The sequence below is a fragment of the Chionomys nivalis genome, chromosome 11 (assembly GCF_950005125.1).
Source record: "Chionomys nivalis chromosome 11, mChiNiv1.1, whole genome shotgun sequence".
Lineage (NCBI taxonomy): Eukaryota > Metazoa > Chordata > Mammalia > Rodentia > Cricetidae > Chionomys > Chionomys nivalis.
In genome coordinates this window covers 3755862-3782654 of record NC_080096.1, presented here as the reverse complement: position 1 = coordinate 3782654, position 26793 = coordinate 3755862, and the positions used below count along the sequence as shown (strand labels likewise).

Below are 26793 nucleotides of genomic sequence, written 5' to 3'. Positions count from 1 at the left end.
ATTCATGAGCTTCCCAACATTCTCTACCAGATCTCAGCCTGGGTGCTTTCTGAAGAACACTCTCTATGGCTTTCTAGAAGTCTCTGAAACTGAAATGCTAGCCCAGTTCCTGGGGACCCTGATGTTGCTGTGGCCACTCTCTACTCAGCCAATGAGGGGTATGGGGGACTGGATTCTCAGCCAATTAGAGGTATGAGGGACTGGACTCTCAGCCAATGAGAGATACAGGGGACTGACTCTCTGCCAATGAGATGTAGAGGGGACTGGAATCTCAGCCAATGAGAGATACGGAGGACTGACTCTCAACCAATGACAGGTATGGGGAACTAACTTTCAGCCAATGAGAGGTACGGGGGACTGGACTCTCAGCCAATGAGAGGTATGGGGAACTGACTCTCTGCCAATCTCCTTTGTTGCTCTTCTCTTTAGCTTGCCCTTGACACCACAGATGACTTTCAACCAGCATTCCACCTGTGAACTGCGGGAGCCTAGATGACTGGAGGTGACGGGCAGAATTCCCAGCAAAGGAGGTGAGTGCTTGTCCTGGAGTCCCCAGGACCCACAAGGCTGGATTGTCAGAACATGTCCTGTGCAGTTCTGGTCTCGCCGGTGAGGGTCTGAAATTTACATTTACTTTTTCCAGTTTCTTCTTAAGGAAAGCAAGAAACACTGGATTTGGTATAGGATAGCAAGTTTTGTTTCAGAATAGTTAATAAAAACTATTTTTTTTTTTTTTTTTTTTTTTTTTGGTTTTTCGAGACAGGGTTTCTCTGTGGCTTTGGAGCCTGTCCTGGAACTAGCTCTTGTAGACCAGGCTGGTCTCGAACTCACAGAGATTCACCTGCCTCTGCCTCCCAAGTGCTAATCCAGCCTGTTCTATGTAGTGACTTCTAGGTCAGCCAAGGACAACATAGTGTGATCCTGTCTCAAAACAAACACACAAACAATGAATGCTGAATAAAAGGAAATGGGAGAGCCAAGTGGTGGGACTGGTGGCGTGCACATGTACTTTGAATCAAACGATCAGAGACCTAAGTGAGAGAAACACTTGCCAGGATCGGGGGCGGGGGGATCGGGATGGGACACTGAGGGCCAGGGAATGCTCCCTGGTGACCATGGGCCTCATGGCCTCGTTCTCAGGATTCCCAGGAGGAGGTATGTACCCGCCAGAGTGGAACCCCAGGGCACAAAGTGAATTCCAGGTCACTTTGCAGTACCTTTTTCTTTTAAAACTAAATTTATAACCCCTTCTGTGAAAGTGTGTCAGCGTTCTTCCCAATACAGGAAGTTGACCAAGAGCACCGAGGGAGAACCCGGTCAAGACACTGTGTACAGAGCCAGTCCTGGCTGGAGGCTCTGGTGGGGGTAACCTAGGCTGGGGGCCTCCCTTCTGACTTCACACATACACATGCAGACAGCGCCATTCTACCCGCTAGCCGAATGCCAGCCAACTCCATCTGCTCATCTGCCCAAAGCGAGACTGGGGAATAGCCTCACAGCGTACAGGTTGGATGCTCCACCTCAGGCCATGGAGCTGTCCTTGAACTTCCTGCCTGTGGAAGGGACTGACCCTCACAGCTGCCCCATCTTCCAGCCAGCCTCCCGCTGCTCTGAAAAGACAAGTGGTCCGGGACTCCTTCCCCGACCCAGAGGATTAGTGTCCAGCCTCCTAATGCCATCTGAGGGACCCACAGTCTTATTCCCAGGGTGCAGATATCCATCCAGGACCCATTTCAAACATGGATGCAGAGAGTGCGGCCTTCAGCTGTGGGAAAGAGATGGGCCATTTCTGCTTCTCAGGGGCAGAATGTCCCCAGGCTGCCTTTGTCTTCCTACCTATGGGCACACTGGGTTTCTTTCCATGACAGCTCACTGCAATTGTTCTCGGAAGGAGCATGGCAGGACTCCCCAAACCCTTTTGGGGACCCAAAGCATAGCCCGAGTGGGACACATCTTCTGCCAGCTGGGCAGATCTTCGGCGGCAGCTGTGCTGAGGACCCTCTAGCCAACCCCGCTTCTGTAGCCTCTTTTCTGTCCCTTTAAAGGTCACTCCTTTGCCTTTTTGTTGTCCTGTCCTTTAAGGAATATACAGCGATCAAAGGAACCCACCCCTGAGATGCAGCCTGGCCATCACACACCACTGTACATGGACTTGGTTTGCAGTCTTCCTTATAAAACACTAATCATTGTGATCTAATGGTCCAGCCTCCAGAATTCCTATCCCACCACGCCAGAGAGCGGGGTCACTAGGGAGACAGTGCCTTCTGGCCTCTACACTTACCCTCACCACGGGGGATGCCCATGTAAACCTGTGAGGATCCCAGGCAGCACCAGCCTGCCTCAGTGCTTTTGAGCCCTGGTCACTGCTGCAGTAGCCCAGCCCCTTCTGGGTTAGCTGTGGTTGTGTCTACCCGGCCTGCAATTTCAGAGGTGGAAACTCTGTATCTAGTGGATGATCAACAAGCCGGGCTGATGGTGGGGTAGAGGAGGGGCAGGAGGACCACCCTCCCACACAGGGGTAGAGAGCAACAGAGGGAGAGAGAGGAGGGGGGAGTGTCTGCAGAGACAGGAAGCTTCTCCTGCTCCTTGCTGGAGCATCTACCTAAAGGAATAAAGAAAACGCTGAGTCTCCGCTTATGGCCAGATTGAGATTTTGAGTGAGCCAAAGTAGGAGAAGCCCAGTGGGGGGTGGGGAGGAAACAGAATCTGTCCCTAGGAGACTGTGTCCCAGTGCCTGACTCAGCAAGGCGCGGGAGGGGACACCGACTGCTCAGCACCCAGCCCCATGCAGGGATGGACAGATGGAACAAGCTGCTGTCTGGCTTTTAACTGTGTGTACTACCCAATGGTGAGAGAAGGAAAATGGTGGGCACTTCTAATACGGGGAAACTTCAGTGGGAGTGTTACCAAGCAACTGAGCATCACTGCCCCAGCTGTGGTTGGGGTCCCTTGCTCTCTGGATAAACCTCACAGTAGCTGGACATGATGCTTGTCTGGGGAATGGTCGGAGCTGTCATCCCTCTAGAATGATGCTAATTTCGTGGTAGTTGCTGGATGGGGACCACCTGTCTCTCTGAGCATCCCTGGGCAAAGACACTCCGGCTACTGTGTCCAGTCAGGTGCCTGGCACCTGAACCATTTCCACTGGCAGAGCGGAACCAGACACTGGCTAGGCATTGGGTCTGGTGAGCTGCCTATGGTACCGAATGTGGCCCCGTTTTCCAGTCTCTAAGATGATTTCTCCCTGGGCCTTCCCTTAAGTCCACAGCATGAATTTGGCCTCCCGGGAGGAAGCCAGCCTGGCTTGCTGAATGGGAAGTTTATACTTTAGTGCTCCCATTTTCTCCCATGGGATGCTGTGTCTTGCCACCTGTGCTGAGCTCCCCAAATCAGGAGGGGTTGTGCCTCTGAAACCTACCAGGTGGAACGAGCAGATGAGCCCCTACGATGAATCCTGCCCCTCTTAGTCATGGTGTGGGCCCCACTGCTATTTTTTTTTTTTTCTGAGATAAGATCCCACATAATGGCACTTGGCTCCCATACTCCACCACTCTGCCTCATTCTCTCAGCCTGCAACACTTGATTTATAACCCCTGCTGGAGGGAGAGTGATCACCAGATTACGACGTAAGCCATGGAAGCTCCCAGGTGGAGCGCTAAGGTGTGTGTGTGTTTGAGGGGGTGGGCATGGGGGTGGAGATCCGTTGTGGGAACCTGCTGCCATGGGTGTTATCATCCCCAAATTACATCTAAGCCCCTTCTCCTGGAGATGTTTAAGATAAAGACCCAGAGATGAGCTCATCCTGCGCCAGTGTGGCTCTACCTGAAGTGACAAATGCCACTTCAGAGGTGACAGACACCGAAGGCACATGACGAGGAAGCTGAGGTGGCATCTGTAAGCCAAGGAACGCCACAGACTGCAGCAGCCACCAGAACCACAGAAAGTCCTAGAAGAGGACCCAGGAGAAGATCCCTTGTCCCCCCAGCACTGACAAAGGGGATGTCCTGCCCACACACCGACTTTGATTTCAGCCCTCCTGAATGACGAGAGAAAAAGTACAGCGTTTCGAGCCATGTTGACTGTGACACTAGGAAATGGATGTGTCTAGCTCTCCACATCCACGGGGTCCCAGATGCCCCCATATTGGAAATCTCAAGCAGTACCAAGATTTTTCCTACATACAACCCTGATCACACTAAAACTTAACTGAGAAATTAGGCACACTAACAGATTAGCAATAATAAAATGATAATTAAAATATACCCTAAAATTTTACTTAAGAGTTACTAATTGTTTATTTCTAATAATTTCCTTTTACTATTTTGAGGCTGAGGTCACTGAATGGCTGAAATCAAAGTGTGGACGGGGAGTGGGGATGCCCCGACTTTTAAGCCCCTTCTACCCAAAAAAGCAGGTTGTGAGGAGGTCAAGAAACAGCCTTCTCTGGGAGAAGACTATCCTGGGGTCTGGAGCCATGTGCTCCAGCACCGCCCACTTGGTGGCAGGGGGAGGTGTGCTGGAGGGTTCTGCTTTCCAGTATTTCCGTGTGCCAGCCCGGCAGGCTGGGCTCATCCCTACTCTCCAGGGGATGGTAGGAATAAATAACAAAGGGTTTCAAAGAGGATTACCCCCTCAACAGCACCACGTGACAGAAGCATGAAAGATTAATTCCGTGCCCATGGAGCATCCACCAGCAGTGTGAGAGCCAGCTGCACTCACCCCATCCATTAAAGCCTCGATGAGTAAAGGAGATGAGAGAGAAGGCCGTGGGGTACTGTCTTCAACATCACATAATTAACAGGGAAGTACTGTGGTCAAACTCCTGCGTGGACACGGTGGGCATATTTGGGAGAGTTACCGCACAATACAGGACTAAAGCCTAGACCCCAAAACCATGCTTATGTGACCTTATCCTATTGGGCCACAGGGAGACAGTGAGTTGTCCTCAGATCCTTGCTACAGTCTCATTTAGAAGAATGAGGATGAATGATACAATGTCGAAGCCAGGAGTGGTGGCACACACCTTCAATAAGGAGGCAGAGGTAGGTGAATCTCCCTGAGTTCAAGCCCAGTCTGATCTACATAGTGTCTTTCAGGCTAGTCACACCTACATAGTAAGATCCCATCGGGAGAGAGAGAGAGAGAGAGAGAGAGAGAGAGAGAGAGAGAGAGAGAGAGACAGAGAGAGACAGAGAGACAGAGAGAGAGAGACAGAGAGAGAGAGGGAGAGGTAGGGAGGGGGAGGCAGGCGGTGGGGGGGGGGAGAGACTAGTGATTGTTAGCAGGAGGGAGGGATGTGGCCACTCAAGCTGGTCCTTGTTTGGGACAATTTGTGGTATGACGTAGGGTGAAGGCACACGGGTACCTAGGTGTTTGCCAGGGGTGCAAGTGAATAGGTAAGAGTGGCCACGGTGACTACACCAATCACTTTCTAGTAGAGGTCTGAGTGTCCACGTGTGAAGGAGAGAAAGAAAGAGCCCCACAGGAACCTCTTGTCTGGGCAGTCAGCTGGGAGCCTTCATACCATTTCACTGCTTCTTGGCACTATGGTGCCCCTGGCCCAGGAAGGAAGTCACGAGTGAGTGAGCACCTGCCTGGTTGATGGGGTAGTCCTTGGGGTGTCTGTCTCATGGGTGTTCAACTTAGTCTGTGATCACAAGAGCATACAGACATTTATTTTATGTGACACCAGGACTTGGCTTTCTCATATGTAAGTTTATGACTCATAACACCCAAAACAATTACAAAAAATGCAAAAATAATCTAATGATGTTTTAAGTAAACTTATGATTCTATGTTGGGCTGCCGCATCACCAGCTATCCTGGGTTCCTTTTGGCTGTGGACCATAGGTGGGAATGGAAACCCTTGGTAGGGTGTAGAGGAGTCCACCACCAAAGAACTCTGTCCTTTGCTAACTGTGTGACTCAGGCAAGGCCCAGGTCTAGGGCAATCCCAATGGGGATTGTGTAGGTGGGGGTAGCCAGGGGGTTGAGAGCGAGTGCATGTAAGGTATTTAAACATCTCAAGAGCTAACCCACGGTGAAGGCCAGCTGCCAATCTAAATGAGAGACTACAGTACAGGCGGCAATAATTGGCACAGTCATTGTCCTTAGCTCTCAGGGTCAGCTCGGGCTCTTCCTCCAGTGAGGGCAAACTCTCAGCTGTCCACTCTTCCCTACCCAGGCATGACTGGGAGCTACTTGGCCTCCTTTGCCTGTCTTCTGGGAACACTTGGTCTGGAGGCCCTGGGACAGCTTCTGCAGAGTGAGAGTCAGGGCTGTACAGTTAAATGTCTCTACTGTTAAAATAGGAGCCATGTCCTGCCTTGGCGGAGTAGTGCGGACACTGAAGAGCTGAGGGACAACCCAACCACGCTGACACCATCAGAATGAGATGCCAGCGCCAGGAACACAGCTGCCTCTATGTGCAGGCACTGTGCCTAAAGCCTCCTTACCTCAAGGGTATGTCCTTGTCCCGTCTCTGGCCTCACCTGTGGTGTGTCCTGTGGCTCAGGGTGCTCTAGGCAAGACTAAGAGTTCTTCAACACTATGGTTAGTATGAGCCAAGTCTCATTACGGTTAGTGTGAGCCAAGTCTCGTGCCCTTGATGGCTGGGAAGGCTTCCCTCTGCTTGCCAGAACTAGACTGGGAAGGGTGAGATCCTGGAGGATATGCAAGATGGAGGTTTTGGTCCTGAGGCTTCCTGGGCAGCTCCTCGGGGCAGGGGAGACGGATGGAGACATGACTTCTCGGCAAGTTCAGCTCTGTCTATAACCAGGGCCAGCAGCACTTGGGTCAGAGAGGAACTGGGAGGAAAATATACTGCCTTCAGGGAACTGGGCTTTTAAAGTCTGTGAAACCAGTTAGCCTGGATCTGGCTAGTGTGTGCTTGGTCAAAGGGACATGGTGTCTGCTGCATTCTGTAGTGGGCTGCCCCTTGTGCCAATAAGTCACGATCATGTATGAAGGGCTCCCTAGAGAATGGAGCCTAGAAGGGGGAGCCCCTGATGGATGAACATATCTGCTGCCTAGAATGGGGTTCTGGGGAGGGTCTAGCACAGGTCTGATTTCTGCCCAGGAGTAGGGCTCTCTGCCTCAGTGGAAGAGGATCACCTCACCCCTGTCTGGCTCTTGCCCCATCCCAGCTCCACAGAGGGTGCTGGGTCAGGAGCATGCTGACCCCAGCTCTACCAACAAGAAGGAGTTCACTTCAGTCAGTTCCCCTCTCCTTATGAGGAAGAGACTGACCCACAGGCATCACGGAGGTGAAGAGTCTGGCGGAGCCTCAGGCCACTGGTTACGGGAGCCTTGGACTTTAGCTCTAACCCTGAACAAGATGGCTGGACCAGCATCCCGCTGAGTCTGGGGACAGGTGCTCTCTTGTTCCTTCCAGGAGCTGCGAGGAGGGTCCCCTGGCTTAGGGCTCCCCCTACCTCCCACTGTTCCACATGGTGTACCCTGGGGCCTGGCCAGGTCTGGGCACCCATACAACACAGCAGGTGGCTGGGACACCCCAGAAGCTCTCCACAGTTACCATGGTTATCAGCTGCCACAGGGTAGGGTGCAACCCTTTCCACAGCATCCCGCACCAGCAGCACCCACTGGGCTTTGCCAGAACCTTCTGGAGTCGGTGAGGCAGGGAGGGAGGGCCAGCTAGGCACACGGGCCTATGTGTGGGTGTTTGGGGATAGGGTGGCTGCATGAACAGCTTAGGGCCTGTGACCTTCCCTGAGGATGCTGTGGGCTCAGAGGCAGTGCTTGGGGCGCTGAGGTGGGGTGACCCTGGGCAGCTATCATCTTTCAGACACTAAGCAAGCAGACAACCTCAGCTATAGGAGGCTGGACATTATTGTGGAAGATGTTTGGGAACTAAGATCTTTGGTTAACTCAGAAGGACAACTCCTTTCCTCACGGTGCCCAACACCCTGTGCTGTCTCCTCTGGTCTCAATGCCACCTCCTGGCCATAGGTTTCTGCAGCAAGAATAAAACACCTTTAATCTCAGTACTAGGGAGTCACACGCCTTTAATTCCAGCACTAGAGGAGGAGACAGAGGCTCGGCTCTCTATCTGAAGTCACCCAGCCTTGATAGAGGGAAGACTTTCTAGTGGCTTGTTTTGCTTTTCTCATCTTCAGTGTGAACCCCAGTATTTGTCTCTGGGTTTTCACTATTCCTGCTTCGGGTTTCATGCCTAGCTTCACCTCTCCTCATTCCACTGCAGACACTGTGCCCCCAAATCCACCGAACAGCAGACATTTCCACGGTGGCCCCTGGAGCCCCTTGGTCCTCTGATGCTAAGTTCTTTCCCCCACTGTCAGGTTTCCCGAGGGTAACGATCACACTCAATTTATGGTTCCTGTGAAGAGTGATATTTCCAGTCAGAAGAAGTCTCGCTGCAGAGCAGAAGTGGGAGAGGAGCACACCCTGCACACCACCACAGCTCCCCGGGGCCAACAGCAGGCCCCAGGGGTCAGCCTTCACGCTTCACTTGAAAACGTCCTTTCTGGGTAAAGCCGTTTCCTCTGGACTTGGGGCCCACTGTAGCTGTTACATGTACCAGTGAGACAGTGTCCATGCCCCATAGGAGCTGACCCATGTGTTACTGTCAGGGTAAGAAGGCAGGACAGCATTCCCAGAACCCCCAGGCACCTCAGTATAGGCACCAAGGTCCCCTGAGCCTCTGCCTCAAACAGTAGGCGTAAACAAGGAGGCTCAGGCCTGCTCTCCTGTGAGAAGTGAAGTACACCTGTGTCCCCTTGGGAAGTGCTGGGATCTGCAGTCTTGCTCTAGGCACTACATTATCTACCGAAGAAAGGGGACAAGATGGCCCCAAAACTCCTGGGCATGACACCTGAACACCTCTTGGCCTGGGTGACTAAAATACCCTTTACACATTGCCAGGGAAAGGCAATATGCCCTGAGGGTAAGAGGAGTCACCTGAGCAGAGGTAGGAGAGGAGGGGAGCAGAGAAGGGGAGCCAGGGAGCGGTTGGGAACAGCAGGGAATCAGTCATGTACACAGTGACCAGAGTCAATCCCTCTACACAGCTCTGCCCAGGAGCTGGACCAATAGCACCCCCCCCCCCCCGGCGCACCCCCTGCCAGGAGGCCTCACAAGCTAACAGCTGCCTCAGGATCGAGGCACATCTTTAGATTCAAAGCCAATGAAAGCTAGTGGCCTGATCCAGGAGAACACGGGCTTTGCGCTTCCCTGAGAACTAATGAAACCTTGGTGAATGCCCTGCCCTGGAGCTTTCAACCATCAGAAAACGTTCCCTCTTTGAGTGTCATTTAGGTTTAAGGAAAAGTAGAGTTAGGGAAGTTCACCAACAGACCAACATAACTAGGGGCGTTTCTCTAAGTGTGCGGTTGGAACCCTTACATCTAGGTTTCTACTAACGATGGGGTCCACCCAGTTCCACGGGGGACCCTCGGCCTGTGTGGTTTGCTCAGACCGCAGGCTCTGCAGACCCAACAGGCGCACCCATGATTGGCTCTAGCGGGATGTCGCGTGGCTCATACTCGCGGCTCTGTGGTGGCACGAAGCAGGGCCACTGGAGGCTTAATGGATGTATCATGATCACATAGTTCAGAGTGTCCCCCTAAACACCCCAGTAAGTTAGGAAACAGAAGAACGTACCATGAAAACCATCTACAAGAGACCAGCTACAAGGCTGCATCACAGATGGGTGCTGGATGGAAATACGAATTTCCTGGGTGAAGCCTGTCACTTCCCGAGCCCAGCCCTTCCTCACCTGCTTTCTCCCCATTCACTGTCAAAATCTAGAGCCACCCAGGAGGTGGTGTCCACAGGGTCGGCCAGAGAGCGCTGGGATCTGGGTCCTGATTCCACCACTGTCAGCTCAGGCACTTCAGCGCAGCTACGATGACTTCTAGGACCGTTTCTGCATCAACGTGAGTGATGCACAGCAGAGAGACCAGGGTCTTCAGTGAGGAGCCTGGAGCCTGGCGGGGTTGGCCTACAGCAGGCCATACCAAGCCTTGGGAGGCTGCTCAAAACTCCTGGCCACTTCTGAGTCCAAGGCTCCCCACTTCTCTCAACGCAGTCTGTTCGGCTGTAACACACCTGCCCCCTTCCCTCCCCTTTCCCTCTCTTTCCTAGACTATAGAATATAGAATAATCCAGGGTTCCCTTCACCTCCCCTACTTAACGCAGCATCTATCCCTGGGTGTGTTTTCTCTCTCTCTCTCCCCCTCTCTCAGAATTAGCTGTTAGGTGATCAGGCAGTCTACCCCAGGTCCTTCTCAAGGCTCCTGGGCACAGACTGCAAGGCCACAACCTGAAGCCCTCGGCATCTCCTTTCTACTCATCCTTTTCACCCATGTTCACACGCCTGCACTGGATTCTCACCGTGGCTCAGCTGTCCCAGCACCCCCTCCCCCATGACCTGACCATGAAGGGGTTCTCCCAGACAGTCTCTTCCTACCTCTGCTTATCACAACCCTGCCTGTCTTCCCTGCTCATCTCTCATCCCCATCAACAGGGTCTTCTCCTCCGTCCTGACTCCTAGCCCCGAGGCAGAATTGGGTGGGTCTTGCTCCTGTCTGCCCTTCCAATGTCTGTGGGAAGGTCTTTACACATTGTTGGTATTTATAAATTTACAATAATGCTTTAAACTTCTGAGTAGATTCATGGTCATCTCTTTGTCCACATATTCTAGTTATCCTAGCCCTCCTACATTGAGAAGGAGCAGGAACCCATTACTGCCAGCTTGTCCTTATCTCTTAAAGGTCCCAGCTGAGGAGCCAGTGTTGAAACCACGAGCCCCTGGGATACACTCTCATTCAGACTTTGGTACCTATGTTGATGGTTTTCGGAGGGGGGGTTATTGAATGGCAATCAGGATGAGATGATGGCACTGGGGTAGGACCAGGCCTGGTGGGGGACTTTATAAAGTGGAAGAGAGACCTGAGCTGAGATATGCTTGCTTGCTTTGTGGTGCCATGCCCTATGCCAAGCAATGATGCAGTCCTTGCTCTAACTGAGGTGTCATGCTCTTGGCTTCTGCAGCCTCCAGGACTCTGAGCCAAATAAATTTGCATTATTGTCTCATTTCTCTTAATTTCTCTTCACAGAAAGAACGATGATAATTTTATTGGGATTTGAAAGACAAAACGATAGGGGAGGTGAAATGGAGATCTTAGCAGGTGCAGGAGAAAGATGGAGAAAGGGAGAAAAGTGTGTTCTCCGAGACAGAGTTGGAGCAAGCAGCTGCACGGGAGTGGAGTGGGGAGAAGGGGACGGGGGAGAATGTGTCCTGGACGGACTTAGAGCTTCAGCCAATGTTTGGAGAAAGGAGAAAGGACAAAACTCTTGGGAGGTAGAATTCAGAAAGCGGGCGCGTTTGTCAGTGAACCTGCAGAAGACTGCCAACCTCTGTTCTTTGTCAATTTCCTAGTCGCAGGGATCTTGTGAAAAAGGACCAAGATGTGCAGCTTTCAGCCACTGGGTTGGGTGATGGATTGTAACTGCTCAGGGAGAACGCAGCGAGGACAACCATTCTAGCCACGGCTGGACTGCAGGTAAGAAGTAAGGGGGATGGTCTCCACCTTTCTTCATGTCCCCCCCTTTCCCAATCCTACTTATCTGAACCTAGCCAGCTTGCAAGAGAGAGCAGACTGGCTACGTATATGGAGCACACTCAGGAGAGGCATGCTATTAAACTGGCCAAGACAGTCCCACCCCAGGTCTTGAGAGCTAACCACACACCATTCAGCAGAGCGGGATGAGGTCTGTTAAGAACCTATCCAGCAAGGGGATGAGCTTAGGAACTGAGACGTCTTGGTGCAGGACACACTCAGGGTGACCAGTGTGCTCTGAGCACCAACCATTGAGGAGCTCACTACGTGTTGTGGTGGATGCAGAGACCTAGAAGCTTCACAGAGCAGAGCTCAGGTCAAAGGGCCAACTCCTAGAGAAGGGATGGAGACCGGATGAGTCCACCAGCTTTAGACATGTGTTCTCTGTTGTTCTTTTCGCCTCTTGGCACTGGGCGAGCCAGAAGAGGTCAGCCGAGTGGCACCAAGAACTGTCACTCTTGACAGACCCACTCTAAAGATAAGTCATACCCAGTTCAGGTATCTCTTGGAACCCTAGACCTCCTGGACATCTGGGGAGATTCATCCCACGGAGCTGAGTGTTTCTGGCATTGGCTGGAGCCTGGTAGGATCATGCAGTGAGTAACTGGTACTCAGACCTGGCAGAACAAGATCCTTCACTAGTTGGGAGGCCAGGGTGTGACTCGTTGCCATTCTATGCCTCAGTTTCCCCTGTAGGTTAATAAGCCTACCTCACAGGGTTATTCCTAAGGCTCAGATGTGAAGTAAGGTCAGCAATACAGTTCCAGTGAGGACTCTCTTCCTCCTCTTATAGCACCCAGAGCCCTCTAAATAAATACATGGACATGAATAATAGCATCTCTGTGCTAGGACTTTCCCAGGTTGGGCTGACTGGAGTCCCTGAGAATTTGTTGTGGTCAATGGTACTCGTCCCCACTCCACCCCATTCCTGAGAGATGCTAGTCCTGTCAATTTGACACGCCACAAGAACTTCTAGAAATGTCAGTGATACCTCCTCACCAGTGGCCTTCCCAAAGGGCAGCCATTGTGTCCTCGGGGTACTGGTTTCCTCCAGCTCAGACAGCCACGGTATAAGCTGGGCTCAAGTAAGTGTCAAGTATGAGGTCTGCCCACCCCATCATGAATCTCTGTCCTCCGGGGCAGGAGATGGCTGGCTGTTGGGTGGTCAAGACTCTTGTAGCATAAGAGTCTTCCTACCTACAAGGTGAGGGAGACTTCCTGGCTGCTGGGAGAGACGACAAAGGGAGGCACGGTGTCTCTGGTCTGGACATATCTGTCTATCTTTCCAGAGCTTGACTGTACCAGCTGTTCTGTCTCCTTGCATGGCTCTAGCTCTGGGGCCTTTTGAGACAGACCGCTGAGAACTTAACCAAGCCTCAAACACACGTTCCTTCCAGCCAGTGTCCTCAGAAACTGGACACACTCCCCGGCACTGTAAGACTGGTAAAGATGTTCCTTCCGGATTGCCCAGTTGCCATGCTGAGGACCCACAAACACAAGGCAAGGACTCCTCCCTCCAGGCGCTTCCCAGAAACTGCCACATTAACATGGGGCCTGCCATTTCCTCCCAGTCACTGGAGGTGAATTTGAAAAGACAAAGAGGCCAGTCCAAGGGTAGGGCATTTTCTGTGTGGGGCAGCCACAGAATTCTTGGTCCTCTGGCTTCAGAGCACGCGTGGCCTGAGAGTCACAGTTCCCTGTCTCCTGCGGCTGACAGCTTTCGTATACACGTCCCTCATCCAGGCTCCACATCCACACTCACAGGATTTCGGACTCCCTAGAAACGTGTGAAAAGGCTTCACGTTTTTCTGTGATATGCCTTTCTCTGCCCATTGCCTGGCTCCGTACCTAGATCCTGACTGGGCACCCACAGGGCATTTGTTGACTGGTGTAGCAAAGAGGCAAAAGGATGAATCTCTATTTTAGTAGGGAGTCTCCCCCAGGCTGCTTTCCAGACAGGGTCCTGCTACAACCCAGCACTTTAAGTCCCACCAAGGCTGGTGTAGACATAGACAGCTTCCCCTGGGGAGGATGCAGACTGGACCTGACCAACAGCACCTCAAGAGTCAAGTACACTTTGAGGGACCCACGCTGGAAAAGCTCAAGGCCAGGACCCCAGTAGTTGCACACTAGCCTGGTCTCTGCAGAACATACATTTGCCAAGTGAGAAGCAGGTGGATCGATGGGACTCCTCACACACACAAGTCCCCAAGCCCTGCAACGTGGGACCCGGGTGCCATTTGAAGTGCAGGGTGGAAGCTTATTCTTGGCAATGAAGGGAGCTGGGGGCTGGAGTTCTGAGGGGGAGGAGAAACTACAAAGAAACAAGAAACCCTGAAGCGACAGATAGCAGGACAGCTGTGGACCGAACTTGGTGTTCCTGCTCTGCGATGTAGATGTATTAATTTCCATAAATGCTAATAGTCCATCTCTCCAAGAGCTATTACTTATGTCATCTTTCCTTGGATGTGGTTCAACACAGGGCAGACAAATGGAATGGAGCAAGAGGCAGCCCCCCCACTGGTGGGTCCTTGGCTCCTGCCCCTCTTCCAAAAGGGTAGTTCAAGTCTGGTTTCTGATGTGGCTCTCATACCTTCGGAGCCCAGACCACCTGCCTTTAAGACAGGTCCCTTTCACATTAGTAAGCAAAGAAAGTTACCAACCCCAAAAACGCTGAATCACAAAGTGAGACTGAGCAGTAAGAGGGGGATGGGTGAAGAGGGAGATGGTAACTGGGAAGCAGGCAGTAAGGGGTGCTGGAAGGCATCCTGCAGGAGACCCCAGACCATGTGCCAGGAAAAGCAAGCTGGGTGTGCCAGACGGGAGGGAGGGAGGGAAGGCAGGTGGGTAGGTATACCTTGCTGCAGATACTGCAGCAGGCAGCAGTGCAGCAGTTGGGTTCCGCATCCTGCAGCAGTAGTAGCAGCAGCAGCAGCAGCAGCAGCAGCAGCAGGTAGGGAATAGGGAATGCGCTTAGTGCCAGGGTCTGGGCATAGGGAGAGAAGCTGAGGGTGGGGGTAGAGGTCTAGAGACAGAGGCAAGGGGACAAGGCGTAGATTCAACGAGTGTCAAGGTGCTGGGGAGCATCGCAAAACAGAGCACTGCGGTGGTGATGGTGGTGGCGGCTGGCGGGGATGGAAGGGGCTGGGAACAGAATGGGTGGGAAGCTGGGGTCAAGACGAAAGGAGCACCCGGCAGGCAGCAAGGACGAAGAATGAGTCTAGAGGAGCTACAAGGAGAGGAATGGAGAAGACAGCTACTAGGAATGCGCAGAGGCCGGGAGAGAGGATGAGAAGCAGGGAGGCAAGGGCAAGGAGAGAATGCGGGGCGGGAGGGGGTAGAGCTGGGGATGAAGTTTGGGGTTGGGGTCCGGGATGTCGATTGAAAGGTGGGGCAGGATGACAGGGAAGCAGAGAGGGTGGGGTGGGGGGGAGGGAGACTATGGAGAAGGAGGTGGGGAGGCTAGAGAGGAGGTGAGAACCGCGGCGGGGGCAGGGATGCAGGGCTGGGGAAGATGAGAAGGAGAGGGACCGCGGTACCCGCGATAGCGCGGCCTCGCAGGTGCCCGCCGGGGTCTCCCAGCTGCACTCACCTGGGGGCCTCCAGCTCCGGATCTCGCGCCCCGCTCCGGATCTTCCTTCCCGCCCTGCCCTTGCGACTTGAGCGCCCCCGAATCCCGCTCGCTCCCGCAGGTTCCGCCCGCAGCATCTTTACCTCGTGGGACGCCCGCGGCCACGCCCCTAGCAGCCTATCATTGGCTCTGATTCACGCCAGTCACAGTCTCATTGGCGGAGGCCGTTGAAATCCATGCAAATCATGCTGCTCCCGCCGGCGCGCCGATTGGCTGGTGCGCGCGGGGTTCGGGTCCCTGAACTCGGGTTCTCATTGGCTGCGCGGCCTTGACGGAGACAGTGACGCGAGGCTGGTTCTGTGCTGAGGTCTCGGTGTCCCGCAGGCCGGGGCTCCTCGCGTGGGGTGGCGGTGGATTGGGCGCCCCCCTCGGCCAGTGCCGAACTCACGAGACCCTGGGTTCCTCTGGGCACCGGGCCGCCGGATCGCTGGATCCACGGTGCGGGACGTCCTTGGAAGCGTGGATCCGGTGCTGGTCTCCTAGGTAACGCGCCAGCGGTGGACTAAACCAAATGCGGGGGAAGTGTGCGTGTTTTGGAGGATCGGGTGGCAGCAGAGCTCGAAGAGACCTCAGGGTCTCGGGTGGAGCTGTACATATAGCATGTTATTGGAGATCTGGTGTTTGCAAGGCACGGCACGGAGCACAGGGCTGGGCCTAGGTCGCGTGGGTTTCACCCTCTCCCCCTTGCGTCGCTATTGGTGCATCCCGGTTGCCAGCAGAAGTTGGGCGTCGGGGTCTCCTTCGGTTAGTGCTCTGTTTTCTGACGTGGCTCCCGCAAAAGTCCGGGGCCGAAACGGATGCGGTGAGCTCTCCAGAGCCTCAAAGACACCCATGGCCTGGTGTGCGTGCATCTTTTCCAGCCCTAGTGCGTGCAGTTCGCTCAGGTTCTTGCGGCCCTCGATGCACTGTGAGGTCCCTGGTCCTATCCTTGTCCAGCCCTCGGGGCGCAGGATCGACCGTCCTTCCTTCATTACTCGGAATGCAACCCACTTTCTTGTCTGGGTTCCCGGTGGGTCTAGTCTTGCCTTGGTTCGGGGAGATGCGCTAGCGGCTCGCGTGGAAGTTTGCACTGAAACCAGCTTTGCGGGTTTAGGGAATGGTCCAATCCTGGTCTCATTTGCAGCTCAGCCATGCAGCTTCCACGGGCCACAATTCTTTCTGTGCCCCAAACTGCCCTAGCACTATCTTGTTGTAGTGTTTGTACCCAGGGATCTTTGGGACTATCTACTTTGGTCAAGACCACGTCTGTAGTCCCATAGCAGAGGGTGAATGAAGGCATAGCAGACATCTCTTAATTAAACTTATATAGATAAGCCCTCCACCCCCCATCTCCCCCACCCCCAACTAGTGGAAGTAAATCTCAGGTCATCATTTCTGGGGAGCAGGCTTCCCCGAGTCTGGCACCACTATTTGTGGAAGGTCACCTATATAAGAGTCTTGGTCATGATCCATGCAATGGGATGCACCCACTTGCCCCTCCTGTGTTTCTTCCTTACTACAGTTTAATATTGTTGGAGATGGCATTCATCTCTTTGCTTCTGGAATACACCGGATGTTTGGCAAACATTTATTGACTAGACCTGCAGAAATGAAGTCCTTAAGACTCCATCCCAAGCTCTCATCTTGTAGACTGGAAGCAGGCAGGGAAGGTAAGAATCTTGGCTGAAGTTAAGGAGAAAAAAAACCTGGCTCTTATCTTTGGACATCTCCACCAGGAGAGCTCTCGCTGCCCCTTTCTGGACATCTCATCCCCATTTGGCTTCCTGAGTGGGAAGAGGAGAGCAGCCGGGTGTGAGTCACTGTTAGCTGGGAACTCACCTGTTGAAGCCCTTCTCCTCACGGGTAAGGTGGGCTGTGATGACATTCCCTGCCTTCCAGTTGCTGGATCAGTACATTGGGAGTGCTGTGCCTGACCCGGCTCAGGCTTGGGTAGAAGCTGGCCCGTCTTCTTCCTGTCTTCTTTAGAGAACCTGTGGTCCCTTTTCTTGGGTTCAAAGCATGGAATCTGCCCCGTTTTCTTTCTAATGTTTATTCTTCCCAGAGGTCTTTTGGTTCTTCTTCCAGACCTTTCTGTTGCTGGAGTTTGTAGGGTGTGGGCCTGGTTCTGGTAACCCCAATGTGTGATCTTTGCCCCCCTGTCCTCAGTACACTGGTTAAAGAGACAGATAAATGTGAAAAGTGGACAAAGAGATTTATTCGGTGTGGCCACATTGAGAAGAGGAACATGTAAAAGTGTCCTTGTAGCACAGTTAATAAAAACCCAGAGACAGAAACTAGGGTTCAACCTGGAGGTCAGAAAAGGAAAACAGCCAGCCAGGCTCTTACCTCTACCTCAGTCCGAGATGGCGATCCTGCCTTCAGGAATCTCAGAATGAGACTGTGTGAGAGCTGTCTCCTCATGTTTTATAATCCTCTCTAGTGCTGGGATTAAAGGTGTGCACCACTATTGCCTGGTTTCTGTGGCAACTAGTGTGGCTATGGGGATTAAAGATGTGTGTTACTATTGCTTGGTCTGTACGGCTGATCAGTGCGGCTGTTTTATTCAAGCTTTACTTATTAAAATATAAATGAAATATCACTACAGGTCTCATACCAGGATTTTTTTTTTTTTTTTGAGCCACCAACCAGCTCCCAAATCATGACGTGGAGACTTCTTACTAGTTATGAAGGCTTGGCCTAGCTTAGGCTCATTGTTGGCTAGTTCTTTTGACTTAAATTACCCTGTTTCTTTTCATCTACTTTTTGCCTCGGGGCTTTTTACCTTTCTTTTTATTCTGTGGCTGATGGGGCAGGCGGCTGCCTGGTTTCTGGCCCCAGATGTGTCCCTGTTTCTCCCTCGTTTCCTTCTCTTGTTCTTCTCTTTCTTTTGAGTCTAGATTTCTTCTCCTACTGATTTTCTTTGCCCTCCAGCCCCACCTATCCCTCTCCTGCCTAGCTATTGGCTGTTCAGCTTCAATCAGGTGCCTCAGGCAGGCAAGGTGAAACAAGTGCAACACACATTTACATAAATAAACAAATGCTGCACCCACAAATGTAACACATCTCTGCCCAGTTAAAGTAATATTGCGCAACAGGGGCCAGTACCCCAAGTCCATCTTAGGAACACTAGCATGAAGTTTAGGCACAAACAAGGCAGGAGGTGTGCATAACTAAGCAGTCCTCATCAGGCGTGGTCCTGTCCATCACTGGCCCATTCCTGGCTCTGCTCCGGTCTCTCCTGCAGGGTGGTCTGATCAGTCAGAACTGAGTGACATCTTCTCAAGTTCCTCTCTCTGCACCAAGGCCCTCCTCCCAGCATGGCATTCCTGGGGAGATTTTAATTCTTTGGGGTCACGACATGTCTCTTTAGACTATCTTCTCTGCCGGGGAGTTTATATTTCTTCCAGTCACTGACAGATTCTCTCCGAGGACTAGTGCTGACTCAGGGAGCTCACAGTCTCCCAGGACTGCACTGACCGCTCAGCCCTGGATAATGTTTCTGCAGAGTGCTAGGGGGAGGCCGGCCCTTCGGATCTCCAGGGTGAACCTGACAGGCAGTAGGGGCAGCAAGGGGCTTGTGGGGTGAGGACACTGGCCTGAGCAGGGCCAGGGGCTGTGTGGGGGCTTGGGTCAGGAGCCCCCCCCCAAATGCTCCCAGCGCTGTCAGACGTGGGTTCTCAATGAGTCCATCTTGCCTGTTTGATCTGGAGAACAGTGACTAGCATCTCTTCAGGAAGAAGATCAGCTAGGCTCCCCTCCACTGCAGCACCCTTTGGTTTTGTGACTCCTATGTTCTCCTGTGTAATGGCTGCCAAGGCCACGGGAGGGATAGTCCTCTTCTGCCAGGAGCTTCAGGGAGCAATGGCCACAAGATAGGCCTCAAGGGCTGTGACCAGCAGAAACACAGGGGCTGTGCAAGCCTGGAGCTAGACACAGGGCCATCCAGGAGCCCCTCACTTCCAGTAGGAGGTGACCCTGGAGTGAGTGTTGGTCACGCCTCTTTCTCTAGTGGGCAACTCTATGAGCTTCCCATGGCTGCTGTCACTAAATGCCACAGACTCTGTAGCTTGGACCAACAAACACTGATTCTTTTCCAGTTCTGACCATCAGACATCTAAAATCTGTCTCATTGGCTGAGATCAACGTGTGGGCAGGGCAGGCCCTCTGGGGACCTCAGCTGAGGATGTCATTTCTAGCCCCTGGAGGACCCTGCATCCCTTGGTACCTAGCTTTTCTTTCCTCTAGAGACCTTGTCCTCGCTCTGGTCCCTGATTTTCTTTCTAAGCCTTCTTACCTGCCTCTCACAGGGACCCGTGTATGCTCCAGCCTCGCCTGTTGTTCCAGTGCAACCTCCCTGCTCCTGTGCAAAATCCTGTTCGCCGTGAAAAGTCACACATTCCAGGGCCCGGGATCAGGGTGAGAACGTTTTAGGCTGTTATTTAGTTTGCCAGGAAATCTGACTCAGGGAGCGGGCAGGAACGTCCAGGGACTCTTGTTGGCTTGTGTCATTCACCACAGTGGATATGGGGGCACTGCTTTCTGTCTGCTGTCTTCAGCCACCCCCACCTTGGTTCAGTTAGTCTGCCTGGGCCTGCTTCTGCACCAGGATTTCCCTGTGGTAGCTGAGTGTCTCCTGGGATTCTGGGCTGGGTAGTCTTGGGCGGCTTCAGGCTGTGCAGGAGTGCCAGTCCAGACCAAGTCTCCCAAGGGAAACCGCCTATGGCTCCATCTGGCTGGACTGGGGGTAGCCCTCCTCAGGAACGGAACTGGGTTCTCACAGAGAGCAGGGAAAGCAGGGCATCCTGATAGCCTGCCACACCCGCATGGAGACAGAGCCACATGGGTGGCTTTGGAACACTGAGGGGGCACCTGGTTTGTAGGTGTTGTTCCAGGGGAGGCTAGGATGTAACCGGGGGCCCTGAGGTGTGTGTGTGTGTGGGGGGGTCAGGTTGACAATCTTGTCATTTTCTTCCGTCATGCACCCTGAGCATGGAGGGGTGACCCCTTAGAATGGCCCCTCACATTTACCTTTAGAAGAAGTCCATGAGATCCTAACAGGCTTTAGTGTGTGTGATTTCTGTCTGTCCAGGTTCACTGTGTGAGAGGTCACATCCCAGGAGCATCAAGAAACACTTGTTAACTTAAAAATGTCAGCAGTAACCTGATTACATGATAACACACAGAAAAACTCGGAAATTGATGAGAAGCAGGGTGGCTTTGGGCTTGAGCCAATGCTTTCATCGACATAGTGGGAGACAGTTTGTTCTGGGCTTCTGCTCCTCTTTCGTCTGCTGCCTTCATAGAAACCCAGCCCCGCTGGGTAGGAAGAGGGCCCCATGGTGGGTGTTGGGCTTGGATGCTCCCCCATCCCCTTAGCGGTAGTTTTTGTTTGGAGACAGAGTCTCTTTATATCGCTCTGGTTAGCCCAGGCAGGCCTTGAACTTGTGTTGAGTCTCCTGCCGTCTCCCAGTTGCTGGCGTTATAGGTGTGTGTCACCATGCCTGGTTTACGTGGTGCTGGGGATGGAGAACAGGACATTGTGTACAGTAACACCGTATGGACGTTGTGTACGGTAGCACCGTATGGACATTGTGTACGGTAGCACCGTATGGACGTTGTGTACGGTAGCACTGTATGGACGTTCTCTCATTGGAGTCCCTGTCCACTGACCAACTTCCTACACAGCAGCTTCTGCCTCAGGATCTTCCATTTTCACAGGGTTTGCAGTGTTAGGGTCACTGGTTGTTGGTCACTTGGAATGTGCTGGCACCCTGGGTTTCATAGAACGTCCACATAGTTACACAAATAAGCACATACTCCCTGAGATGGCATCCACCTTGTCTCTGTCCCTCTCACAGGGACGGTCTTGAAGTGTGATGCAGTCAGGTTGGTGGTGGAGGAAACAGATGTTTCTCACTCAATCTTTTGTTTGAAAACCCCTTAGTTTTGCTATGGTTGACTTTGTTCGTGTTCAAGAAAGTGTCAGCCGAAGCTGAGGCCACCTAGCCGTCGCCTCGTCATTGGAGTGCTGTTAACGGCAAAGCAGACTGGGCAGGCAGCAGCCACAGCAGGCTTTCCCCTGGGATGCCAGCGGCCTGTGGCTCGCACCGGACGTGGAATGTGCTTTACTCTGTGTTTTCCATCACCGTCTTGCTGCGTGTGCCCAGCAGTCCAGATGTAGTGAAATTAATACCTTCCTGGCCTCGGCCAAGGACGTTTTTCTGTCTTTTGAAGCTGGTGTTTCCACTGTGTGATGACAGACTTGACAGGGAGTCACAGAGCTTCCGGGGCTGTCACCATGGCCTGTGCCCCACCAGGGTGGAAATGCCGAGAGCAGTGGTGGTGCTGGGGATCGGCCACTCTTCGAGGCCACACTGCTTCTCTTGTCATACTTGTCAATTGTCACAATTGTGCCTAGAATTGGCCTCCAATCGCCGTCTATGGGTGAGGTCGTAAAAAGCTGGCAATGCTGGCTCTGGCAACAAGAGACCTTGCCACATAGTCCTGCCCTTCTGGGTGACTGACCTCAGAGTTCTAGAGATGACATTCAGCCTCATTGGCTCTGCCTCCTGCTCGTTCTGTCCTTTGTTTCTATGCCTCTCTCAAGGTACCTGCTCCCAAGTTGCCTTTGGCAATGTCTGTTCCCAAGCCTGTAGTTCCCTCTGTGCAGAACCAGTAGAGACGGAGATTGGCACCTCACTGGCTCCTATTAGCTCACGCTCCCAGGACGTTTAAGCGCTTGGACTTCATCCGCTACTCACTCTTGGCGTCCTCGTACAGTGTGCTTAACCTGTGTGGCTGTTCACAGTAGCCCTGCATGCCCCCGCTTATACCAGACACTGAGTCCACGATGGTTGTGTCTGATTGGCATATTTCCTTGGCAGCGTTGGTTCAGGTTGGCAGTGCAGCTGCTGCATCCGGGTTTGCAGGACTGGGCTGCCACGTGTAGGGCTCTAGGGGTGGAGGCTCTTCCGGGAGAGTCAGGTGAGCACTGGGTGGCTAATTGATGCCTTCATTTCACTACAGATGGTGCAGGGAGCCCTGGATGCCCAAGTGAGGTTGAACGCGCAGCATGGATGACTGGCACAGAGCCTTTGCCCAAAACACGCTTGTCCCTCCTCACCCACAGAGGGCACGGCAGCTCGGGAAGGAGTCCATGGCATTCCAGTGTGTCCTGAAGTGGCTTGATGGGCCACTAATTAAACAGGTAATGAGAGTTTCCCGTTGATTGTCAAATGCTGTTGTCTGGGGTGAGGCTTCCAATTAGCATTGATTTTCACCGCTCTCCTTGGGTCTCACTGCTGTGCCTGTTACCTTGAACTTGGTAGTCCTCAAATGACACAGAACATGGGAATCGGCCACTTGTTTGGTACCAGGGGCCTTGGCTCAGCATTTCTACCCAGCAGTGCCACAGTGTTGACTCCCAGGTATACTGACTTCTGGGGTATTTCTGAGCCAAGGTGTCTGCCATGCCACAGCTGTATCTCTTAGCACGCTCTTCATGCTGATTGACTCCCCCTCAGTCCTGTGAGGGGGCTCCAGCATCACCCTCATCTCACAGAGGCCGAGCAGAACCTGCAAGAGGGAAGCCAGCTGCTTGACGCTTCTTATCTCCCATTGGCCCTGGACTGCTCCCTACCAGGAGGGCCAGCTCTGGCTGCCCTAGTTGAAAATTGACAGCCTTCACTTTGCTAGGAGTTTCAGGAAGGAAAGCCCCATCCCTTCTTGGTTTGAGAAAAGTGATTTATGGAGTTTGAAATTGAGAAGACACACAAAGACAGTGAATTATCAACAGTGTCCTGTCTCAGATGCCATCAGAATTGTTTGGCTTCTGTACAACACTTCATAAAGTCTAAGCAATGTAATAAATATATTTTTTGTTTTTATGTGTGTGTGTCTATATGAGTTTATATGTACCATTGTGTGGCAGTGACTTTGGAGGCCAGCAGAGGACATCAGATCTCTGGAACTGGAGTTATGGGCAGTTGGGAGCCACCTGGTGTGGTTGCTAAGCCTCTGTAAGAGCACTAAGTGCTCTTAACCACTGAGTCAACTCTCTGACTTCTGTTATTATTGTTATTACTATTATTATTTTGATTATTCGAGATGGTGTTTCTCTGAGTAGCCCTGGCTGTCTTGAATCTCACTCTGTAGACCAGGCTGACCTCGAACCTACAGAGATCCACCTGCCTTTGCCTCTGGAATGCTGGGATTAAACGTGTATGCCACCACTGCCTGGATGGTCCCTTATTGTCATCATCATCATCATCATCATCATCATCATCATTGTCATCATCATCATTGTCATCATCATCATCGAGACTGGGTCTCACTGTGTAGCCCAGAATGACCTCAAACTCCAGATCTCTTGTCTCAGGTTCTTGAATGTTGAGACACAGGTACATGCTGCCACTCCTGGCTCATTGTCCGCCTTTAAGTGGAAATGGAGGATATATATATATCGTCTGTACCTTGTTTTAAAAATGATTCTAGAAACAACATGTCTTAGAGATTGTTCATATTACATGAGGATTTTTTAAAAAAATTCTTTAATTTTGTGTCGGAGTCTTATCGTGCAGCCCCAACTGCCCTGTCACTCACTCTGTGGACCAACCTGGCCTTGAACACAGAGATCCGCCTGCCTCTGCCTCCCAGGTACTAGGATTAAGGCATGTGTCACCATGCCTGATTCTCATTCTTTTTTGAGGCAAAGTCTTACTATGTAGCCCAGGCTAGCCTGCTTTAACCTCTTGAATATTTACTTAATTTAAGGGATTACAGACTTAAGCCACCATGCCTGACTGTATTTACATTTTTAACATATATGTTTAACTATAATTATATATGTATATATATATGTGTATATATATATGTATATATATAATTCTAGTGAATGGAATTCCTGCTTCAAAGTTATGTCAAAGGTTAACATTTAAGGTTATATTTGCATTGTTTACAGCATAACGTATTTATATGTAAAGACGGATATAAGTTGGGAGTCAGTGGGGAAAGGTAAACCATGTCTGTATAGGGAAACAGTGCCTGTGGTTGTGGCACAAATAATAAAAACACAGAGACAGATATTGGGGTTCAACTTGAAGATCAGAAAAGCAAAACAGCCAGCCACAGGCTCTTATCCCTACCTCAGACTGAAAGCAGGTGATCCTGTCTCCAGAAATCTCAGAATGAGACTGTCAGGATGGACTTAGCATGGCTGCAGAAAGCGGTGAAATCCATCCCAGATGGCTTAGGCCAGAGGAGTTTATTAAGCAACGTGACAGACACGGCACAGAATCAGCCTGGGTGTGGTCTGAGCCAGGCTCCCACGTGAGCGTGTGGTACAACCTGGACTCATCCTTCATCTCTTGGTCCTGTCTGCTAACAGAATGGCTGTCAGCTGCCCCAGGTCTGCGTCTGACTGACATGACCTGGCCTCTGGTGTCCTTTGGATGTGTTTTACGTATGTGACATCCAAGGGCATTTCAGGGTTCTGATTGGCCAGAACAGGCTGAGTGTCACGGTGTATAACTCCGCCAGACCAGGTGCTGTGGAGAGAGGCAGTTGCCAAGAGGAAACTGAGCTTTCTGTAGCTGAATATGGGGAGGCCCAGAGCCCTCCAGAGGGTCCCCAGAGTGGCTCTGGGGTGGCTCTCAGGACCCCTTTTTTGGTGTCTCCTAGGGAATCCTGGACATGTTGTCGGAGCTTGAATGCCACCTGCGAGTGTCTCTCTTCGATGTCACCTACAGACACTTCTTTGGGAGGACATGGAAAACCATGGTGAAGCCCACCAACCAACTGTCCAGGCAGCCACCCAGGATCATCTTCAACGAGGTGGGTTCTGGTGACCGAGGGTGGGGCCTGCTTTATGGTAGGGTAAGGTGTGCTGGGTTCTGTCTTGTGCAGCCCAGACAGTGGGTGCTCAGCACACACATCTGACACCTACAGGCATGGCCCAGAGCGGCAGGTCACCGCTGTAAAGCTTGTCCTGGTGGTGCGGCTCTGTTTCCAAGCAGTCTCTATGTCCAGCCAGGTAGACGTGTTTACAGTGGAGTGCAGGGATGTGGGGGTCCCACCGCCTTCAGGGAACCTCTGGTTACTGATCTCACCTGATGGTGTGTTAACATTCATCGCTGTGACAGAAATACCTGGGGAACAACAGCATGAGGACTCATTTTGGCTCTGGTGTTTCTGGCCCTGTGGTGAGGCAGAGCATCGCGGCAGAGACACGTGGCCATGCCTGTCCTCTCATGGCGAAAGGAAGTGGAGAGAGAACGCCTTTCCTTGTGGGCTTACTTTCCCTGTCTTTCTCCATCTGGACTTTAGTCTATGGGAGGACATCACCTGCACTCCAAGTGGGTCAGCTCCCTGAGGTTCGGCGGTTCTCAGCCTTCCTAATGCCACAACCCTTTAGTAGAGTTTCCCATGTTGTGGTGACCCAAACCATGAGATTATTTTTGTTGCTGCTTCATAACTGTAATTTTGCTGCTGTTATGAATCATAATGTAAACGTTTGTGTTTTCCAGTGGTCTTAGGTGACCCTGTGAAGGGTCATTTGACCCCCAGAAGGGTCGCGCCACTCACCAGTTGAGAAACAATGCTGTAGTTGGTCCTTTCTGGGGGTGATTTCACAGACAGACCCAGACGTGTGCTTTGCCAACCTAGATGCTTCTCACTTCACTCAGCATGACCGCCAAGAGTGACCGCCACAGGTGACGGTTAAATGACTCGCTCATGTGGAGGGTGGCAGAGCTTCTGCCCTCAGACTTGGCATAGCATGAATCCATGTTCCTCGGGAAGCCTCTTGACTACCTTCAGCTCAGGCTACCTCCCAGGGACGGAACGCCTCCATCCCACTGGAGGGACAGGCCATGAGCTGTGAAACCTTCTCAGAAGAGGCAGAAGGATTGGGAAGGAAGGGCCGCGGACGAGAAAGCAATGGACACCGAGATGAGCAGGGAGGAGAATGTGCCCAGCAAAGCAGGACAGAGTGAGGGCGAGGGGAGCTGGGGGCTGGTATGGTGGACAGCTGTGCCCTGCGGGCCTTCCCAGTGATGCTGGGCTCTTTAAGAGCTGAAGAGGCTGCAGGGACCATCCCCATGTTGTTTCATACTTGGCCTTCAGGGGGCAGTGGGGAGCCCAGGTGACAGCTTCTGAAGGCTGAGCTATTCCTCTTTAGCAGGTGAACTGAGTGAGGCAGACGAAACTGTGCTGTGACGGTTGGTACCATGGCTGACAGTGGAGGGGACCATGGCTGTTCTGAGCTGCTATTCCGGTCACTTATACCCCGTGGCTGCTTTTCTTCCCTGGCTGCTCTTCCTGTAGCTGGCGCTGAGTGTCAGGCTGTCTATGGACATGCTGCCCTCTGACCTTGGCCGTCATCTGGCCTTATGATTCTGTGTGACTTGGCATGGCTCATTCCGAGGCTTTCCAGACTAAACACGGATAGCTGACGGAGATAATGGCCCCAGAGGTCAGAAGATTAAACAAAACCTTGGCAAAATCTATGTCACGGGGACCGGAAGTGTGTCTGACATGATGTTGTCGGGTGACTTACGCAAAGCTCTCAGAAAGGTCTGCCAGGCC

At 52.3% G+C, this 26793-nt stretch overlaps 2 protein-coding genes across 5 annotated transcripts in view; one reads left to right on the top strand and one right to left on the bottom strand.

The window, feature by feature from the left end:
- Kcnab2 (potassium voltage-gated channel subfamily A regulatory beta subunit 2) overlaps window positions 1-15331 on the bottom strand; it is an 88345-nt gene extending 73014 nt beyond the window's left edge. The window contains exon 1 of the mRNA XM_057784070.1: window positions 15193-15331. The gene's annotated coding sequence lies outside the window, so the exon portion shown is untranslated. The remainder of the gene's footprint in view (window positions 1-15192) is intronic.
- Window positions 14529-26793, top strand: part of Nphp4 (nephrocystin 4) — an 81748-nt gene continuing 69483 nt past the window's right edge. For 3 of the 4 annotated variants that reach the window (XM_057784063.1, XM_057784065.1, XM_057784066.1), the window contains exons 1-3: window positions 15471-15714; window positions 22237-22417; window positions 24889-25041. In XM_057784063.1, the coding sequence (XP_057640046.1) occupies window positions 22283-22417; window positions 24889-25041 (288 nt within the window). In that variant the 5' untranslated portion in view covers window positions 15471-15714; window positions 22237-22282. Of the gene's footprint in view, window positions 14554-15470; window positions 15715-22236; window positions 22418-24888; window positions 25042-26793 lie in introns of those variants that run through there. The other variant, XM_057784064.1, reaches the window with a different exon arrangement.